Source organism: Pan paniscus, chromosome 1, assembly GCF_029289425.2.
Source record: "Pan paniscus chromosome 1, NHGRI_mPanPan1-v2.0_pri, whole genome shotgun sequence".
Taxonomy (NCBI): domain Eukaryota; kingdom Metazoa; phylum Chordata; class Mammalia; order Primates; family Hominidae; genus Pan; species Pan paniscus.
Genome location: NC_073249.2, coordinates 68,255,879 through 68,275,623, shown reverse-complemented (window position 1 = coordinate 68,275,623; position 19,745 = coordinate 68,255,879). Strand labels below are relative to the sequence as shown.

The 19,745-nt window shown below is 45.0% G+C and overlaps 1 protein-coding gene across 3 annotated transcripts in view; it reads left to right on the top strand.

Annotated features, from left to right (window-relative positions):
* The window catches only part of CACNA1E (calcium voltage-gated channel subunit alpha1 E), a 498,274-nt gene that overhangs the window by 175,703 nt on the left and 302,826 nt on the right, over window positions 1–19,745 (top strand). For all 3 annotated transcript variants that reach the window (XM_057301979.2, XM_063603599.1, XM_063603598.1), the window contains exons 4-5: window positions 18,660–18,765; window positions 19,554–19,693. In XM_057301979.2, the coding sequence (XP_057157962.1) occupies window positions 18,660–18,765; window positions 19,554–19,693 (246 nt within the window). The remainder of the gene's footprint in view (window positions 1–18,659; window positions 18,766–19,553; window positions 19,694–19,745) is intronic.

The following is a 19,745-nucleotide window of genomic DNA, read 5'->3' as shown; positions in this document are numbered from 1 at the left end:
ACCCAAATTGGCTACTATTGAGTTAACAAGCATCAACAAAGTGCCTCATATTGCCCTGACCAGGACCTGTAAGACCAGGTGTAGCCCCAGGGAGGGGACGGGAGGTTGCCAGGAGGTGGTGTGAGGGCAGTGGATGGCTGGGAGGGGAGTGAAGGATCATCACATGGGAATTGGAAGGCTGTAAAGGACAAGATTTAGCTACTTCATAATTTTCCTCAGGATTCTTTCAGTTTCTGTATTACTTGATGCAGGCTTTCTCACGGAAAACAAAACAAAACAAAACAAAACAAAAACCAGGGTATTTGTTATCTGGCACTTTGTTACATGGAACTCTTTATTAATTGGCATATAGTATAATGACAATTGAGATTTGTGATGGTGACCCCCTAGGTACCACAGAATGTTGGAGTGCTTTCTGAAGAGCATTCATTGCATTATATTCAACACAGTGCCAATGGTGTGTGCACTTCATTGTATTTTGAGCTTTGTGTGATTTATAATTCATATTGATTATATAAGTAGCTCATTACCACTTTTTTTGTTCAATTAACCAAAGTGTTCTTCTCCAGCTGTACCAGATGACAGAGGAATTGGTATGTTGTTCTAGAAATCAGACCTTTTAGTTCTAGAAATATTATAGGAGCTGGAGGTGAATCCTGGTGCAATTGTCATGTATCAGGTGATATTTAGAACAAAGTCATTATTTCAAAAATGGACTAATAGCTCAGCAGGCTTTAGATTTACTGGGTAAGTTCCCCAGCTGGTAAGCTGGTATTACATCTAACTGGGTGTGTTTGTTTCTGTAGGCTAACACTGAAAATGAACCACCGAGATTTCCAAGAGAGCTTTCAATAAGCATCTCAGCAAGAGGTTGTCAGATGATACCTTCCCCAACTTGACTCTGAGTTATCCAACTTTTATGCCTTGGGCTTATTTTCCTGCTCTTTTTTACTCCCACTTCCCTCCTTCCTGAAGGTCAGGAGATGTTGAGCTCTAAAATGATTCTGTTGTAGGGTGATGGTCTTTAGGTTCTTCAGGGTCAGTTTGAAACTCTATGGAACTTCAGAGTATGACCTGAATAAATGTCTGAGTAGTGACCTGAGTAAGTGTCTAGATGACCTCAGTAAGTGTCTAGATGGCATCTAGATGACTCTTTTTGGAGTGTTGGGACCATTAAGTCCCTCTAGTACAGTGTTTGTTCATTTGCTTTCTATACTGGGATCACAAATCCTACTGACATCTGGTTGATGCTATAGACCTGTCTCTCCTGAAAAATACACATACAATTTTGCATTCAATTTTAGAGGTCTATGAATCACAATTTAAAAACATCTATCATGTTAAAAAATTCCCACAATTTGGGATGTTGGGATGCTGGGCTATCAGGAGTAGTGATTCTCAACCAAATATCAAAGCATTTATGAGCAAGTACGACAGGAACTTTATATGAAGGAACTAGAGAGATACGGTTGCACTGGGCTGTCAGCCAGGCTGCTATGAAAGAACACAAACATTCTAACCAAAGGGCATGAATTCAATACAGAAACTCTTTCTACATCACTGTGAAAGACGACTGTCAAGCTGGAATACCTCCAGTGACAGGGTGCTCTTCTGTTGTTAAAAAACTTAAGATATAGGAAGTGGAAATATTCCTCCTTATAGCTTCCATTTGTTCTTTCCCTTCCTGTTTTCTGTTTTGTAAAACAATATAGACTCAGTCTACTTCCTTTCACTTGACAATACTATGGCATTGAACAGCACAGTTGGCGGATTTTTGGTGATGATAGACATGGCTCTTGGCACATGTGGCCCTTAAGGACTTGATATGTGGCTAATGTGACTGAGAACTAAATTTTAAATTTTACTGACTTAATTTTAGTTAAGTTTAAATAGCCACATATGGCTAGTGGCTACTGTACAGGATGGCACAGGCAGAGGGAATACATGATGAGTCAGAAAGCTTAAGCTCCCCTTTGGTTCTGTCATTTGTTAGCCTTGTAACTGGGCAGGGTCTCCTTGGCTTGGTATGCAGGGCTTCTCATGAGCCACTCTGCACATTGCCCCAGCTTTCCTTGACCACTGTAATCACTGTCTCTCCAGCTGCTTCAGTGGCTGCTGATCCCTGAAGGCACCATCCTCTTCTAGGCCTCTGTGCCTTTGCACTTGCTGCTTTTCCACCTGGAATGAGTCTGGCTTTAAGATTGTACTCAGAGGTCACTTCCTCTGTAAAGCCTTCCTTGATTTCTCTTGGCCGAATAAGACCAGCTTCCTCCTTTGGGCTCTCATAGGGCGCTTTATTTATTACTTTGTTGTATCACATACCACATAATTTTAGTATTGGTTTAAAATCCCTGCAAGGGAGGGGGGACGTTATCTAATTACCAGATAATAAGGCAATGCTTATTAACATCAGCATTTAACACATTAGTTTGAATTAAAATACTTTTTAAAGTGGTGTTTTTTTTTTTAAAGAAGTGGCATTCCATTTCTGACTTGAGATAGTCAGCTAAAATCTCTGAATCTTTTTTTTTATATGAATTGATGACAGAGTTAGTTTTCTCTCACTCTGTTCTCATTCAGTTTAATTTTTGAATCTAGATTCAGGACTCTGTGTTTATATCAAGTATATTTTATCTCCTTGCTTTTGCTCCAATGGTTTATCCTGTAGAGATCCTTTTCAATTGAGAACAAAGAACTAACATTCATTGAGCACAAAGAACTAACATTCATTGAGCATCTACCAAATTTCAGGCTGTACTTCAAACAAGTGTATTATCCACATTTTAAATATGGGGAAGCTGAGGCTAAAGAAGATTAAATCACTTGCCCAAGGTCACCACCGGTGAGCTTGAACAAGTGGTCCGAATCCAAAGTTTAAGTGATTTCTACACCGCACTGTCTATGGACTTTGCTGTTTCATGAGTGAGCTCCCCACCCTAAGTGCTATGTCATCTGCAGATTTATAAGCAAATACTTAATGCTTTCATTTGAGTAATTGATAAAAATATATTTGGAATCAGGGACCCTCTTTCTGCTTATCATCAGTGTATTAGTCAGTGTGTGTTGACCGTTCAGCTTTTCTCAAGTATTCTGAACTGTGCTTTAGCCTACTGACATTTCTGTATTTTGTCTGTAAAAATATTGTACGCGATATTCTTGTCACATGCTTTACTGAAATCAGTACACACTTTCATGACTACTTCATGTCTATTTTAAGCAGGATGTAGCATCTTGGTTTCTCCAAAGTCCACTTTAGGTATCATTTTCAGAGACTCAGACAATATTTTATTTCTTTCTTAGACAATAAAAGTGTTGTGTCCTAGATCTCAGGAGTTGAAGGGATATTAGATGTCATCTAGTCCAATGCCCAGTTGATGAAAGCTTCACCTTAGAGTTCAGGATTTACCAGTCTCTGCATGGAAGCATTAGGGTATTAGGGTGTCGTTGTTAAAAATGACCTCTGGATTCAAATCTCAGTATCACCTCTGTCACTTTATAGCTGTGTGCCTCAGGCAACCTGCTTACCCTTGCAGTGCCTTGGATTTTTCAAATGTAAAACAGAGATAGTAATTTGCTTCTGGGGTGTATCATAGGATTTTTGTGAAGGTCAGATGAGATAATACATGCAAAGTGCTTGGAACAATGTTTGGCAAATAGTAAGCTGTGAATAAATCTTGGTTATTAGTATATGGTTAATTTCAGATACATAAACATTAAACTTCTGCAGCTATGTTTTCTCTTTCCAACAATGCTGTCCTACTTCCTCCTGGCTCTTACCAAGTTTCTAACCTGAGTGCTGCCAGATAATGTTTACGTGACCTTGCAATGGTTTCATCACCTCCCTGAGCCTCAGTGTCTTCAGATGTGAGGTGGAGGTCACTTTCCCTGCTTTGCCTACCTTATAAGACTGTTGTGAGGTTAGCATTGGCTAATGTGTATGAAAGCCCTTTGCAAACATATTAGGTATTAGTATTAGTGTTAATGTTGACAGAATTTATAAATATATAACACTTATTGAACATTTACTATGTGTCAGATTACTGTGCTAAGTGCTGCCCATGAGTTATTGCATTGATTCTTCATGACAATCCTACAGAGATAGGCATTCTTGTTTTCTGTCTTTCATAGTTAGAAGGATTAAGGTGTGGAGAGGTTAACTCATTTCCCTGAGATCGCACAGTAAGAGCTGGAGGCCTGGATCAGAACTCGTGCTCTTAATCACTGAAGCTAAATAGTCTTTCCATAAGACTTTTTTTTCTTCCTTCTCAAAGTTATTGGGTTTACATTTTTAAAAATAAAATTTAAAATATCTACATCAAAACCTGTTTCCTTTATATGTTTCTAATGCTGATTTTATACCAGTATTGTACCTAAGGACACATTTGGATTTACAATCAGAAAAAATATCTTCAGGAGCAATAATGATGCAGAATTTTCCCAGCAAGCTTTTGATAAAAACAGATAGGATACTTAAAATGATCTATAACCTTAACAGACTCACTTGATTTTGTCTTTGTTTGAACAAAAATGGTAGCAAAAAATTTCAGATGGCTTGATGGATGGCATGTAGAAGGATCCCCTTTAGATCCTTGGCATCTGGGCAGATTTTCTTCCTGGGGGTTGCCAGCCTCCTGGCTAACTACTTCCTATCTGCTTAGGCTTCTTGGGTATTTAGGGCCTCTATGTTTGTTCTATCAGATAAGAGAGAAAAGATTGGAATTCATTAACTGTGGAGGAAGCTTCTGAAAGGGTTAGGGTGCTGTGGGGGGAAGGGGAAACCTGCATTGCTTGGGACTCTTGGAAATATGCCTAATGAGCTTTGTGAAGGTCCTCTGCTAGGGATCTTAGGGGCATTTTACCTGTGGGAAATGTTTACTGGTGTGGACGAGAATGGAGAATTAGGATGCACCACTTGGCTTCCGGAAACCAGACAGAGCACTCAAAAGAAATTAAGGAGTGGGCCTAAAAAGTTAAAGGAACTGCCTCTCCTTTCTGCTAACTTTGGATTGTTTTTGCATGGAAATTTGTATTTGTGAAATAACTGAGCCATATGGATGCACAAGGATGCATGTGTTCTTCTAGTCTGTTGATATGAGGAGCAGTTGAAGGGTGTGGGCTTGTCTGGAGGTGGGGTGAGTAGGTGGATGTGGTAACATGAGGAGGGAGCAGGTCTGAGGAATATGGGCCTATGTCAATCCGAGGATCTGGGCATTTTGGCAAGAGCACCCTCCCTTCTCATAGAGAGGTATTTATTTATTTTTGAGATCACCATCTGCCCCACCACCTCCCCCCACCTGAAGTTCTATGGATAAGGATGTTACATCTCTGGGTAACCTCTTTCCCTGGCGATGATTAAAGAGTAACAAATGCCCACTCAGAAAGACTGTACAGGCTGAGAAAGACTGAGCTCATTTCTGTCACAAACATCAGTAGACAGGCTCAGGAGAGCAAAGCAAAGGAATAGATTCTAGGAAATTAGAACTTCTAACAGCTTTCTATACTTCCACTGTGAAAAAGGCTGGGTGCAGAACAACCTGCATAATCATATGCCTTACCATTTCTCTTTTTATCTTACCTTCATGTCTTTTTATCATATAATTTTACCACCATTCTATAGGGACCTCCCTCCAGGCCTGGAGAGCTTTCTGTTCCTCAATATGCATCCCTGAGAATGGATGGAGGAAACTAACCTTTAATGAATGCCTATTGTATGACAGGCACTCTACAGTGTGCTCTAGAGGAGTGTATCATTTAATCCAACCCCGGGTGAAGTGGATATTGTTCTCATTTTATAGATGATTAGCTTAAGGTCACAGATAGATGTGGTCTGACTGCTGCCACTGGCTGCTCTCTTTCCATTGTTTCATGCTGCCTTGGGTTAGACCAGAAGACCAGCAGGTACTCTTCCCTAACAGAGTATCTTTTTAGGATGACACTGTGAACTACTTGCATGCATCTGCAGCATCACTGGGTATGAGGCTAACTCATGAAGGAGTGAAGGATCAGTAGATGGAAGAAGAGCAACTATCTCTTTCCCATCATTATGGTCATCATGAAATGGACCTGAGACATCCTGGCCTGGGTCACTGGAATGCGAGCTTGAGTCGGAATCTGAGATCTTTGCTATTTTGTCTTTTCCCCCCCAAAACTCCACTGCTGCAGTTCCTTTATCTGTCTGCAGAGTGCGTTTGGTTTGGAAATGCCAGTTCCCCTTTCAATATTAGCATGGAAAGTCCATTTTCTTTTTTCCGGTTCTCAGAGAAGTCTACCCTCAGTCCTTTCTGTTCTGGGGTACCCATAGTGTGAGTCATAGTGTGGAGGTGGCAGCTTTCATGACCTTCTCTTGAAATTTTACATACTGAATGCAGCTTTTTAAGGAAATGAGGGTTGGGTTATAGAGAGACTGCAGAAAGACTCTTATATCCTGATAAAGACTATAGAAGAGGCTTATAGTAGGTTTGTGGAAAAGGGCAGCTTTTCCACAATGGTTCACTCCCAGGCCACCATTGTGAAGATTCTAGCTTTTCTTTAACTCTGTTAGAGAAGCTGCTAGCGAATCCAACTGGTCATGGAGCTCCTATGCTTGACAATTTAGAAGTATTTCCATGGACTCTAGACCCTTTCAAGATGTCCCTGGGTGTGCCAGGATTTCCATTTTTGAATGCTATTGTGGGATCTCCTCATTAGTAATTTCACCAAAGATGGCTTCTCTCAGTTGTAATCATGTATGCTCTTTCTTTCTCCTCCGTTTCCCTTCCCATCATGTTCCTCATTAGCATAACAGAATACTAGAATATTAGATTTATAGAGAATAAAAAGAAACTTGAATCAAACTCACACTTATCCATAAGAAAACTGAAGGCCATAGAGGTTAAATGATTTGCCTCAATAAGTGGCAGAGCAGAGCCTAGAACCCAGGGCCCCGACCAAGTGCCAGCATCCTTTTGTCACATTTTCTCTTCTTTCCTCTGTACCCTTTCTGTGCTCAACCATCTTCTCTCTAGTCCCTTCTTTCTCTTCTGGGGCTTCCTCATCCTTAGCAAGTATATGTTTTTGGTGTTTGGGGCATAGGAGGCTGGATATAAGGATCATGACTAATAAGAAAGGACTTACGTAAGAAAAAATAGGAATGGATAAGAGAAAGATATTCATAGAGGTGAAGCCAACCAGCAGAGATCCAGTGAGAATTGGAAACAGTGACTCAGAAAAATGGTTAATATTCTTCTTTCCCAAATACGTTGCTGGAGAACTTTGTGAAATGATAATATAAAACTCAATAGGCAATGGACTTCTACCCAGTGTAAAACCAAGAGCAGATCTCAGCAGATGGGAGAATAGATGGATGCTTAGGCAAGCACTCATCTCAGAATGGTTGCTGGGCTCTTCAGTAGCCCTAAGAAAGGCAAATTATCCAGACTCTGCCTTAAGAGGTAGCTCTTTGAGAACAATTGAGTACTCCTGGGAAGGAGGAAGCAGCTCAAATAAAAAGATCTTTAGATCCCTTTCTTTTAGAATTCTCAATTGGAGCTAAGAGACCAGGGAATTTTATTTGATTATTCTGATAATAGTTTTCCAAGCTTTTCAGGGTATAGGGCTGAGAGTACAGAGAGGTTTCTAGCCCTGGTTCTGGAAAAATCTCATTCCTTTCCTGGTCTCAGCATCTACATCTGTAAAATGAGTGTGTTGGAATAGTTACTAAGACTCTAAGGTGCCTTTCAGTTCCCACTGTAGAGACTCTGGGATTCTAGTTTCCATCATTGTTATTTCAGCTGATTGGAGGACACGATTAACTTTCTTGGTCTCCAGCATTCGAAGCCTGGCTGCACATTAGAATAAGCCTGGGAACTTCTAGAAACGCTGACACCTAGACTGCACCCAAGACAAATTAAATCCAAATTTCTGGAGATAGGACCCCTGTATTCTTAATTTTGAAAAGCTTTCCAGGTGATTCTATGGTCCAGCCATGGCTGAGATCCACTGATCTTCTAGACTGAGGGGAGCCAGTTACCTGACTTCCTTCTGTTTCTTTTGAGTGTACTTTGATTAGGTCTTGGCTGCTCCCTCTCAGTTTTCTTGCAGGCTATGGTGAAATAGCAGGAGCCGCCTGGGTGTCTTGAAATTTAGCCTGAGAGAATGGGGTGATTAATTCTTATGTTTCACTGCATTGACAAAGCCATTCACCTGTGGCTGCTTCCGACACACCTCCAGCTGCACAGGTAACAGCCTTCTGTGATGAGGGGGATGGACCAGACATCCTGAATGCAGGTCTGGCTGAGGAGGCCATTTGAGGCTGAAGGACAGAGTAAGGCTCACCCAGGAGGCCCTTGAGCAGGTGACTAAGAGTTGTTGACCTTGCTTCCTACCTGGTTGGTTCATCCCTTATGCATATGAAGGTTGATCCAGCATGACTACCATTGAATACAGCAGTCACCTCCCTAACATCCTTGACACTCCCCTGGATATGTGGAACTCACAATAAGTACTGTGCTGAAACTGGCTTGTCCCAGCTCTTGAGTGTCCTCTCTGTGTGTCTCTTCTAGACTCCATGTTCAGTGATATCAAGATGGTAGCTTGAAATTGGCCATGGAGAGAGTATTTATACCCCAGAAATTTGCAAATGCTACACATTGGGGCTTTTCCCCTGATGTTAAACATCTATTAGCACAACACTTAGTTTTCTACTTAACAAAATAGTCCATTCACTTGTGGAACAGTGGAAGTTCTTCTCTTTATTGCTCCAGATCTGTCTTCGGATGGGTACTCTGCACATTGGGTCTTAGTCTTTGCCTCCATAATAACTTAGAAAACATCTGAGCCCCTTATTACAAGCTAGCCCTTCAGATATTTGAAAGCAGCTGTGATGTATTTCTCGTCTTCCCTTTCCAAGCTGAGTATCCCTAGTTCTTTCAACATTATCTCACGTGGTTTGCAGGCTCAGTAGGTATCTTTGAATGCCAGGGCACAGTTGCAGAGTTTTCAGAGGAAAACAAACATTCTCCCACAGGTGATCTATGGACTCTTTCACAAAAGGCTTTTCATTTTTCTTTTGCTGTCTCAGTTCCATGATGCTGGTGTTGATATGAAGTGGGGTGTAGTCTTGGGTGGGGTTGCTGATTGCACCTCATAGTCATCTTCCCTGAAATGCACGTTGCTGCCAGAACTCTTGATGGGCTCCAATTCATCAGAGTGTCATCAAAACACAAATTCTCGTTTCTGAAACAGGTAATTTTCCCACTGCTGTTTTGTTTTCTTCCAGAGGCTTTTAATGCTCCCCTTTTCTTTTTTCCCTTTTCTCTAGCGTTCAATCATTTGTCTGCTGTTCACCAAAGCTGTGTGTTGAATGACAGCGTTTTGAGTCCAGGATCCAGTCACACGCAAAACAAATGAATTTGTTAAGACTTATCCAGCTGTCTGTAACTGCAAGGGGCATGGCAGTGGGAGGAGGGAGGGAGACAGTACTGTCTTATTTTCTCAGAACCAGCACTCCCCATCCTTTGGGAATCAGGGCCCAGATGAGTCTGGAACTGACCTCAGTGTTGGTTCACCAAAGTAGCAATCATGTGCACTTCCTTTCAGCCATTTTATCCAGAGGGCAGGGTCCTGGGAGTCAGATGGGAGTTCTTTGCTCTAAAGTAATGAGAATTTGGACTTGCCTTCACAGCCAGCATTAAATGGGTAATGCTTAGGATCTTTTGCTTTGAGTAACTGAGTCCACTGACCTCCATGAGAGAGCAGCAGGATTGTATTGGCAAACAAAAGGCGTTTTGAGGAGTTCTCTGCCTCTTTGTTATGTTCTCAATATTGCTTTATTTGTCTTTCATTCATTAGGTTTTTAGGAGTAGGTGTGATGGCATTTCCATCTTCTTGACAGCAGGAGTGGGGAAGAGAGAGAGAGAGAGAGGGATTAAGAAGGAGAGAGGTGTGTGTCTGTTCAGGACTGCCTGTCAGATGGTGAATTTGAACAGAGGCAGCTGTTGTCATGGCGATGGCAGGTTGCATCCCACCACCATGGAAACCAAAGTTAAAAAACTGATGTTAAGGCTGGAAGTCACATGATGCATTTTTGTTTTGTTTTGTTTTAAAAAAAGAAAAGGGGTTTGGTTTTTTAGTCTTTTTTTTTAAGACGAGGTTGGGTGGTGAGAAAAATTGCACAAGGAAAGCAATGAGATGATGACATGGGACAGTATGGAGTAGGCAGAGCCTTCTTTCATGTTTTTCTGCTTGTTGACAGTGCATGTCTCCTGCCGTGGTTAGAGAGGGGAGGGGAGGGATATGCAGGGTGGACTTCCAGGTTTGCGGCCAGAGTTGTGCACTGCTAACTGTCACATGGAGAAACACAGTGGTTTAGCCCTCTTGCCCTTTGGAGGTGATGTGTGGTTCACCTTCTGTTGATCAGCCCAGAACAGACACAGGAAACCTAAAAGTATGGACTACCCAAATAGGAAAATAGTCCATATATTGATAAATTTGGAAGGTTAACATTTATTTTCAGAGAATTGAAAAGTTCATCTATAGCTCCTCAGAATCTCCAGGAATAGTTCTGTCTGTTTATTCCCTTTTCTGGGCTGGTCTCTTTTGGGCTGCCATGTCCTGCCAGGGCAGCCATAGGAGTAAGTGCAAAGAAGTCCAGAAGGAGCCCTGGGCCAAGACTCCTTGCACCATTGCTTATCTCTTAACCTGGGCCCTCTCACCTGGGCAGGGTGGAGCGGCTTGCTGAGAGGCATTAGAAAGCCCTCTTGGCTCTCCATCTTTTTACCTCATACTCACTTCTACTTTATGCCATGATCTGGAGAAAATGTGAAACATCCCTCCAGGAAGGGAGCTGGACTGGCCAGGGCTGTTTTTGCTTGTTTGTTCTTTTTTGTTTTGTTTTGTTTTGTTTTGTTTTTTGAGACAGAGTCTCACCCTGTCCCCCAGGCTGGAGTGCAGTGGTACGATCTCGGCTCACGCCAACCTCCATCTCCTGGGTTCAAGCTATTCTCCTGCCTCAGCCTCCTAAGTAGCTGGGATTACAGGTGCCCACCACCATGTCTGGCTAATTTTTGTATTAATTGCAGAGACAGGGTTTCACCATGTTGGCCAGGCTGGTCTTGAACTCTTGACCTCAAGTGATTCACTCGCCTCGGCCTCCCAAAGTGCTGGGATTGCAGGCGTGAGCCACTGTGCCTGGCCAGGCCAGGCCTGTTTGAACAGGGCAGGTTTGAATTTTCCTTTTGTGTAGACAGGTTAGGAAGCAGAGATTTCTGTAAGAATGTCTGCTTCTAGGAAGGTAAGGAAGACCATGAGGGATGCAGACACACTGTTGAAGTGATGGTCATAACTATTGCTATGTCTGGGTTTTAGGCACAAGGTCTTATGTCTTTGGCATTACTCGTCCCTCCAGGACAGATGTATCTTTCTCAGTCGGCTCAGACGAGGGTCATATGATCTCACCAGCATGATCTCACTGCATTTCCATCAGGGTCTGTGGGAACTGGAGCCAGACTTCTGCGATGGTTCAACCCCTCCTGTTCTTAGCCCTGGCCTGGGGTGTGATTAATATCCCTTCTAATCACTGGGAGAGATTGCATCAGAGCCATCAGCTTCATAAATCCTCCTCTGGGGACTGGTGTTTGGATGCGCTTTCCATATTCTCAGGAGGTTCTGGGCCAAATGTCTTTGCTCTTTTCCCGGAGGCCCATTACCATAATTTTCTTTTAAATCCTTTATTGGAGTTGGTCTCCTCTGTGTCAGTCCATGGCTACAGCCAGCCAACCCACTCCTGAGGGCTGGAGGCTGTGACCACCAACAGATGCTTTCCCCAAAGTATTGAGCCACAGTAGATGCTGAAAGATTGAGTTAGTAGGATACTGAAAGTAACTGTATTTGTGCAACACTTTACAGTTTTCAGAGGGAGTTCAGATTCCGGTATCATTTTAGGCTTCAGTCCTTTTGTATTTCTTGTTTGGTTCTGTGGGAATGGATGGTCATAACCCTTCATTGACTCTTGAGTACTGTGTTGGGACAGCTTTTGCAGTCGGAGGCCTGGCTCTGGTTTCCTTTACCAAGCTACATTTTCTCCATTGCATTCCAGGTCTTGAAGAAGATTCTGAAGTTACACGGAAGGCTTGGATAGCTGTATTTCATTCCTGTTCATATGTAAAATGTCTATTTGGTGTCATGCTAATAGGGAATCACAGACTAGTTAAGGCTCTTTCTCTGTTACTGTCTTTGAGTCAAAGTCCACTTATTAGGATGATATTTATGTGCACATGAGGAAGAGGTGGAAAGACATGCATGAAGGCGTCCATGCCATCCTCTGAGGCTGTTACATCTCTTGGATTTAGACATCCAAAAACATGAGACTGAAGGGAGAAAAGGAGACAGGTCTTCCTGTAGGGTCTGAGGTGAGGGGTGGAAATGGGTAAAGGAGGCTGAGGAATGCCTCCCCTCAGACTGTGGACTCTTCTATACCCCCCGAGGAGTTTCCAGGAAGTGCCTGAGTGCCCACCGACTGCTCCCCACAAAAGCATATTCTGCATTAGGCTGAAGTTGGGAGAGTGCACAGCATTCTATCTGCCTGCCTGTCCCTGGTGGCCCCTTACCCCTCAGAGCATGGCCTTCTTAGTGTTCGGATGTCATAGGCTCTGGGAGGAGACAGCTGAGTACAGAGGTCTTCAGGATGAGCCCCCTGGTGGTGATAGAGATGCATGTTTGCCTGGGGACACCCAATATTTACTGCCTGAGGCCTAAGTCCTTCCCAAGCATGTACCTGCAGATCTGTACCTGAGAGGTGATGATGAGGAGGCTCTTCAGGCTCAGGCAGATGAAGAGCTCAGCTCCAGGCCAGGCCCCCAGGGCTCCGGTGACAGCAGAACCAGCATCACCACCCTTGCCCCAGCTTTCTGTGCTTCAAGAAGGAAATGAACAAATGGCAGGTGTGCAGGCCACGTCGTGCTGCTCAAATTAGCCATGTTGCTAAGGAAACAAGTCAACCATTCAAAGGAAGGAGCATTGGGTAAAGGAGATAAATCAATAAGCGAACCTATTTTTATCATTTCCCTAATGATTGTCTTGAAACTGCTAGACTAGAAAGAGAGTTGGAGCGACACAGGTCCTCATTAATGGGCTCAGAGGGAGCAAGGAGTGAAGGGGTGTTTGAGGAGATTGCCAGTAAAGTTTATGAAATGAGGCCTCTAGTGAGCAGTGAGCTGGTACAGGAGGGAAGGCAGGAAGGAAGATGTCTTTTGCAGGTTTCAAAGTGCTTTCATGGTCATTTCCTCATTTTGGCCAGGTCCCTTCATTCTCTTGCATTTAATCCTCTCCGAAGTCTTTTTCTGATTTCTCTGGCCATCGCATTCCTCCTCACTCTCAGGTTGGGATGGGTTTTTGTGTTGATTTGTTCTTTTCAGGATACATATAGCTTTAATTGATTTTGTAGTGATAAATGAACACATGCTCATTTGAACACTCAGAAAATGGTTAGAGGAGTAAAGAAGAAAGTGAAAATAACCCTGCTACTGAGAGAAGACTCATCATCCTTCCAGCAAGACAGAATTTTTTCTCGTTCTCTCCCTTCTCTTTTTTTTTGTTTTTGTTTTTTTTGAGACGGAGTCTTGCTGTGTTGCCCAGGCTGGAATGCAGTGGCACGATCTCAGCTCACTGCAAGCTCCGCCTCCCAGGTTCACGCCATTCTCCTGCCTCAGCCTCCCGAGTAGCTGGGACTACAGGTGCGTGCCACCATGCCTGGCTAACATTTTGTATTTCTTTTAGTAGAGATGGGGTTTCACCGTGTTAGCCAGGATGATCTTGATCTCCTGACCTCGTGATCTGCCCACCTCAGCTTCTGAAAGTGCTGGGATTACAGACGTGAGCCACTGCACCTGGCCTTCTCTTTTTTTTTTTTTAAACATGAAAGGGATCTTCCATGTATGCTGGTTTATTTTCTTTTTTAAATAGGTCATGTGTGTCTACAGTGGACAGTATAAAAAGTTCAAATGGGTATACAGTGTGGAGAGTGTGGGTACCTTTTGTAAGGATACCTTTGGCTCTAGTTTCCCTGTATGATTCATTTATCAATTGAGTATTAATTTATTAATAAAATAACAGTTACTGGGGCCCCACTGTGTGCCAAGCACAGTGGTGAGTGAGGCAGGCAAGGTCCTGCCCTGGGGCTCCCAGTCCTTACTGCCCCATCATCTCCATTTGTTCAAGATTTCAAAACACAAGCAATCTGGATACCAGGGATAGATATTCTTCCCTAAAATATACACAGTGTCAGGCACAGAGTGTAATGAGTGTCACTGAATTCTAGAACAGAGAGTCAGAGTCCTGGACAGCCTTCCATCTTGTCCCTGATTGTAGTTGCCATGAAGGGTGATGGTCTTTGAGGCCGTGGCGACTCGGAGCTCCCTTTGACCTTTCTAAGTCATGTCTTTGTCCAGTCTGCCAGGTTGAGGTGCACTAGCTTGACTGGTGGATGGGTGTTATTTGCCGTCTAGGCTCTTCTCTTTGGGGATGTAGCAGAGCCATTGCTTTGGGGTGTGAAGTTTTGCTGTCGGGAAGAAATGGGAGTGGTGCCTCGGAGGCAGCCTGCAAGGGTGGGAGTGAGCAGGAGCCATGGCTCAGGCCAGAGTGGGTGAGCAAAGCCCTGTCTTTATAATGGCTCCTCAGTGAATGCCTCATGTTCATTCCTACCTGCATTGAACATTGACTAAGCTCCTACTGTATACCATGGGCTCTGCTAAGCACTGCCAGTAGAGACATGAGCAAAACTCCTGCTTTCAAGATACAGTTTCTTGATTTAAATAGGAGAAGAAATAATACAGTCACACAATTCAAAGAGCTGTGGGGCACGGGGAGAAACTTTCACTGACAAGGTGGCATTTCAGCTTGGTCTTGATGTATGACCGGAAAAGAGAAGAAACGCCATTGCATGTGGTGGCAGAAGCACCTAGATGTAAATGCCTCTTCTTTGTGCTTTCTTCAGAAAGGGAAGTGGAAAAGACTTTAAAGAACAGGGCTGTAAGGGAGAGTGGCTGGGGCCTAGGCAGACTTGGATGGTCTCTTCTGGTCACCTCCCCTGAGATTTCCCTGCCACTATCCATTCTTTCCCCTAGCCCACAGTTACACAGAATCTCCACATTCTCACTGCAGGTTCTTCATTACCGCAGCCATGAATTCATCCTGAGGTCTAGATGCCCTATAAGGCCGAAAGGGACATCCCTCTCAAGGGCATATATATCTGAACAATTTTAAAAATGTAAAGCAAAAAAAAATATTTTTAAGCCAGAAGATTGCTGCCCTGAATGGGCCTCACATCAGATAGTGGGAAGAGGATTTGGCTGGAGAGGAAGTGAGAATAGGGTCTTCTTAGAACCTGTGAATTACCAAACTCCCACCTTTAGATTCTAGACTTTAGGGCCTTGGGTAGCACCAGCCATCAAGACCTCATGAATTCTCAGCCACCCAGATACCTGGCCAGTCACTGGGAGTTTGACTCATCAGCACCTGGGCCAAGAGCCATTCCCCTGCCTGGAGCATCTTCCGGTGGTGTTGGCTACACCTTCCTGAGCTAGCCTGTGTCCCCACAAACCTCACATATCTGCCCTTGGACATTCTGGGCTAGTTGAGCTTAAAGGTCCTTGTAGGGAGCAATATACTTGGGTTAACTGGCTAGGAAAATGCAGGTATGGGTGTGGAAGCAGGGAGCTGGGGCAGTGGAGGAACTGCCATGGTCCAAGGGGATATTGTGAGTGGGGAGTCAGGGGCAGTGGAGGAGCTGCCATGGTCCAAGTGGGTATTGTGAGTGGGGAGGCCTTGGAGGCACATGGCTGCCAGAACCTGTCTTGCCTGCAGGCTCAGCACTGAGAACCCATCTACTTTGAAGCCTGTGCTTATCACTTTCAGGTTTTCAGGGGAAGAAGATTCAACCCCCCAAAACAATCATAGACCCCACATAGACCCATGAGAATGCGAGAGGTCTGCAGCTTGAACGAGAAAGTACTCGTGCCCAGTCCTACCTCCCAGGGCAGGCACTGGGCTTCTTGGATCTGCTGAGCAGGTGTCTGAAATTGCATGAGACGTTTCCAGCTGTGAGGAGTGACCAGGTGAGCCCCACACTGTTGTGAACACTTTTGTTAGGAACCAGGACAGGGGATGACATGGAAGAGGCCCTGGTTTCACTCCAGTCAGATCCATCGGCCCTCCTCCCCCAGCTCTTGGGGACTGGCAGACAGACCGCCACTTTGTGTCAGGCTGCCGAGGTATGTTCCTGGGAACACCGTTCAAAAGAGATGCTCTGAAAAAAAGAGTTACAAGGTGAAGCAAGTTTGGGAAATGTTGTGTGCTGTCCCAAACGCCTTGTGTGTGTGTGTGTGTGTGTGTGTGTGTGATGGGGTGTGTGCCCACTGTATGCAAAAGTATTAGGGCCCCAAGAAGTCCTGCTGGGGAGAAACCTGCTTAACTTTACCCAACCCAGGCTTTCTCTCATTGGTTGATTGCAAGTTCCTATAGCACCAGTATTTCATGGCCTGCATTTTAGGAATACCACTCTCAACGCTCTCAACTTCTGTTGTCTTTTGTCAGTGACTTGTATGCGTGTTGTCAGTTCCCTTTCTGGACCCATCGCCCAAGCATGTTTTCAGGAAAGGGTATGGATTCCTTGACCACCATTGCTGCTGGGTTCCCATCTTTAATTTGCAGGATGAGTCTGGGATTCCGGGTGCCTATGCCAGGCCCAGGGCAACCTAGGCTGTTCAGAAGGCTTATGGGACACTGGGTCCTTGTGTGGTCCCTGGTTGCTCTGCATTTTTTCAGAGGTCTGGGTTACAGCCATGATGGGAGGGGAGGAGCACTCCCCCTATGATCAGTGGGCATGGGTGGCCCTTGGCAGGCTGTATGTTGGGGGCCAGTCCTTAGAAGGTGGGCATGCTAGCTGGGTGGGCGTCTGTGATGTGTGTCTGCTGGCATGTTTGGCTCTCAGGGGCTTGGCACCCGGAGTGTTTGAAGGAAGAGGAATGCCCATGGGTGCTGAGGGACTTTCCATGTGGGGAGGCGCCCCTCTGAGTGGGAGGGTTTAAGCAGGCACAGTGGGGTGTGGAGGCAATGGACAGGCTCTGAAGTCCCTTGAGGCCAGGTCTGTTTTTAGTTCCGGTGGCTGAACCTCAGGGCAGCAGAGGCCCATGGAATGGTCTCTGGGGTCTGTGTGCTGTGTGAGTGCTAGAGGTGCGTGGGAAGGAACGATGGCGGTCAGCTGCTGGCGAGTGAGTGTGACTCTACAGTGTGACTCAGGGATGCATGGTGGTGGGGGAGGAGAAGGCACTGCCAAATGAGGATTAAGAGAAGGACTAGGGGCTCACACACAGCCAGCATCTCAGCCCTGCAGCCCCCGATGCCAGCACCAAGACCAGAGCAACTGGTGAGCAGCTCACATCTCATTGCACACACTGCCTTGCCCTCCCCAGAGATGCCCTGGGTGCTAACTTAACATTGTGTTATTGCCACAGGTAGCCTGGCAGGATGGGGGGCATTGCAGGGATAGCTGTGATTTGCCCTCCTGAACTCCACGAGAGGGTTCCAGGCCCTGCACCCTACACAGCCTGTCTGGGTATGTGGGGAGATAAGAACAGTCCCTTTCCTTCCCTCCACTTTGCCAGATCTACTGCTCCTCTCTTCTGCCTGGATTCCAGAATCTTCTAGAGCACAGGTTGCTCAGCAAGACCAGCTGCAGTAGCTAACTTGTGTTTGTTGTAACAGTAATCACAGAATGAAATCCCAACATGCAGAATGACAGCGCTGGGAGCTGGTGATTCCCTCTTTCTCTTCTGAGAGTCCTTCCCACCTCCCTCGGAGCATGTGGCAAAACCTTCCTGCAGGGGTCATAGTCCTGTTTTTGAAAAGGCACAGGGAGCACCTCACCTGTTTTCAAAAATATCTAACAGAAAAAAGCCTGCATTCATTCATTGTAGTGTGGTTCTTACAGGACTGGACTTTGCTGTCCAGGATTCCAGACTCGTGATCAGTCTCTGTTTCATATAGATGCAGACACTTAGAAGAAAATAAGGTGGGACAAAGCAAGCCTCTCCTTCCCCCAGAAGTACATTGCTGAGTGGAATTTTAAAATAGAAGGAAGCTCACATGGAGAGAATTGTTTATTTTCCAGATGTTCTTCTGTTACTCAGTGGTGCAGAGATTCTAGAAGAGAGGACTCCAGTTGTGAGCCCAGGAGAGCAATGGATTGCAGCAGCTGGATCTGTGCACAAGCATCGTTACCCAGTTCAGTGGTTTGAAGACTGGGGAGAACAAGGGGTCTGCGATGGCATTAATTATGTTTCTTCCTCCTTTCTTCCCCCTTCCATTTTCAGCCTTGGTTATTGGATTTGTTACTGAATTCACTCAGTAGCTGGAGTGTCTGCCATATGCCCAACTATATTATGTATTGGCTATATACGTTCTTTTTTTGGAGAAGATGCTTTGTGTTCAGAGACCAGGCACAAATGTTTTTGGTTTCACATGCTAAGGACCATCCACTGTCTTGCCTGCCTGCCTGTTTACAAATAAAAATCATGCAAACTGCACAGACACAATGCGGGTTGATAGAGTTGTGTGTTTATGGGCACGGCCATCTTGGAGGCTGTGTCCCTCTCTGGTGAATTTGTTCCTTAACTCCACTTTCCCACGCCATTTGAGTACATGATCCTGGCCACCATCATTGCCAACTGCATCGTCCTGGCCCTGGAGCAGCATCTTCCTGAGGATGACAAGACCCCCATGTCCCGAAGACTGGTATGTGATTCCCCTCCTTCTCCCCTTTGCCCCTTTTGTCTTTCTTGGTTTCTTCTCCTCTGCTTTATCACTCTCCCATTCCCTTCCTGCCTGTGAGTTCTGGGAGGGGTTTGCTCTTTGCTGGGGGACAAGCTAATGACAGACCCCATGGGGATTCACACGGAAAAGAAGAGATTACAAACACTGTGTCTGTGCTGCGTGGCAGCCAGGGAAGAAGAAAGGGCAGGCACAGGCCCATTTTCTTCCCTCCTCTTTCCTAAGGGACTTCTGACACGAGAGGAAGAGGTGGGGAGTAGAGGGGAGAGGATGAAGGATGCTCAGTGCTTGTGTGTATTTGTGGTTATGAACTTCCCAATGCTTACGTCCTTATTCTCCTTAAAGAAATGAGTCACACATCTAACGTATTCCCCCTAAAAAGAGCAGACAAATTGCCTAAAATTCACGTGTGTACTTGAGATGATGACCTTCAAGCTTCTAACTTATGTGAAGAGCAGCAAACTCCTTCAGGGCAAAGCCAGGGCCATCAGGGACCTTCCTGGGAAGGAAGTCTAGCCCCTGGGTGTGACCCTCACATTATCCATTTCTACAGCTGGCTCCCCTGGGTCTCCCTTGCCCTGTGCACTCCTGAGTCACAGACAGCCTGCAAGGGTCCCTTAGCACCCTTGCTTCCCACCTACACATGGGCAGGCCCAGCACAGACATCCAGGAAGGGCCAGGCTGTGCTTTTGCCTGTGTCTCATAAAGCACAGTCCTCTTCTCACTGGTGCTTCTGCTCCTCATCCCCACAGGAGAAGACAGAACCTTATTTCATTGGGATCTTTTGCTTTGAAGCTGGGATCAAAATTGTGGCCCTGGGGTTCATCTTCCATAAGGGCTCATACCTCCGCAATGGCTGGAATGTCATGGACTTCATCGTGGTCCTCAGTGGGTAAGTCCACTTTCTCTCTCTGTCTGTGTGTGTGTATGAAGGGGGTTGGTAT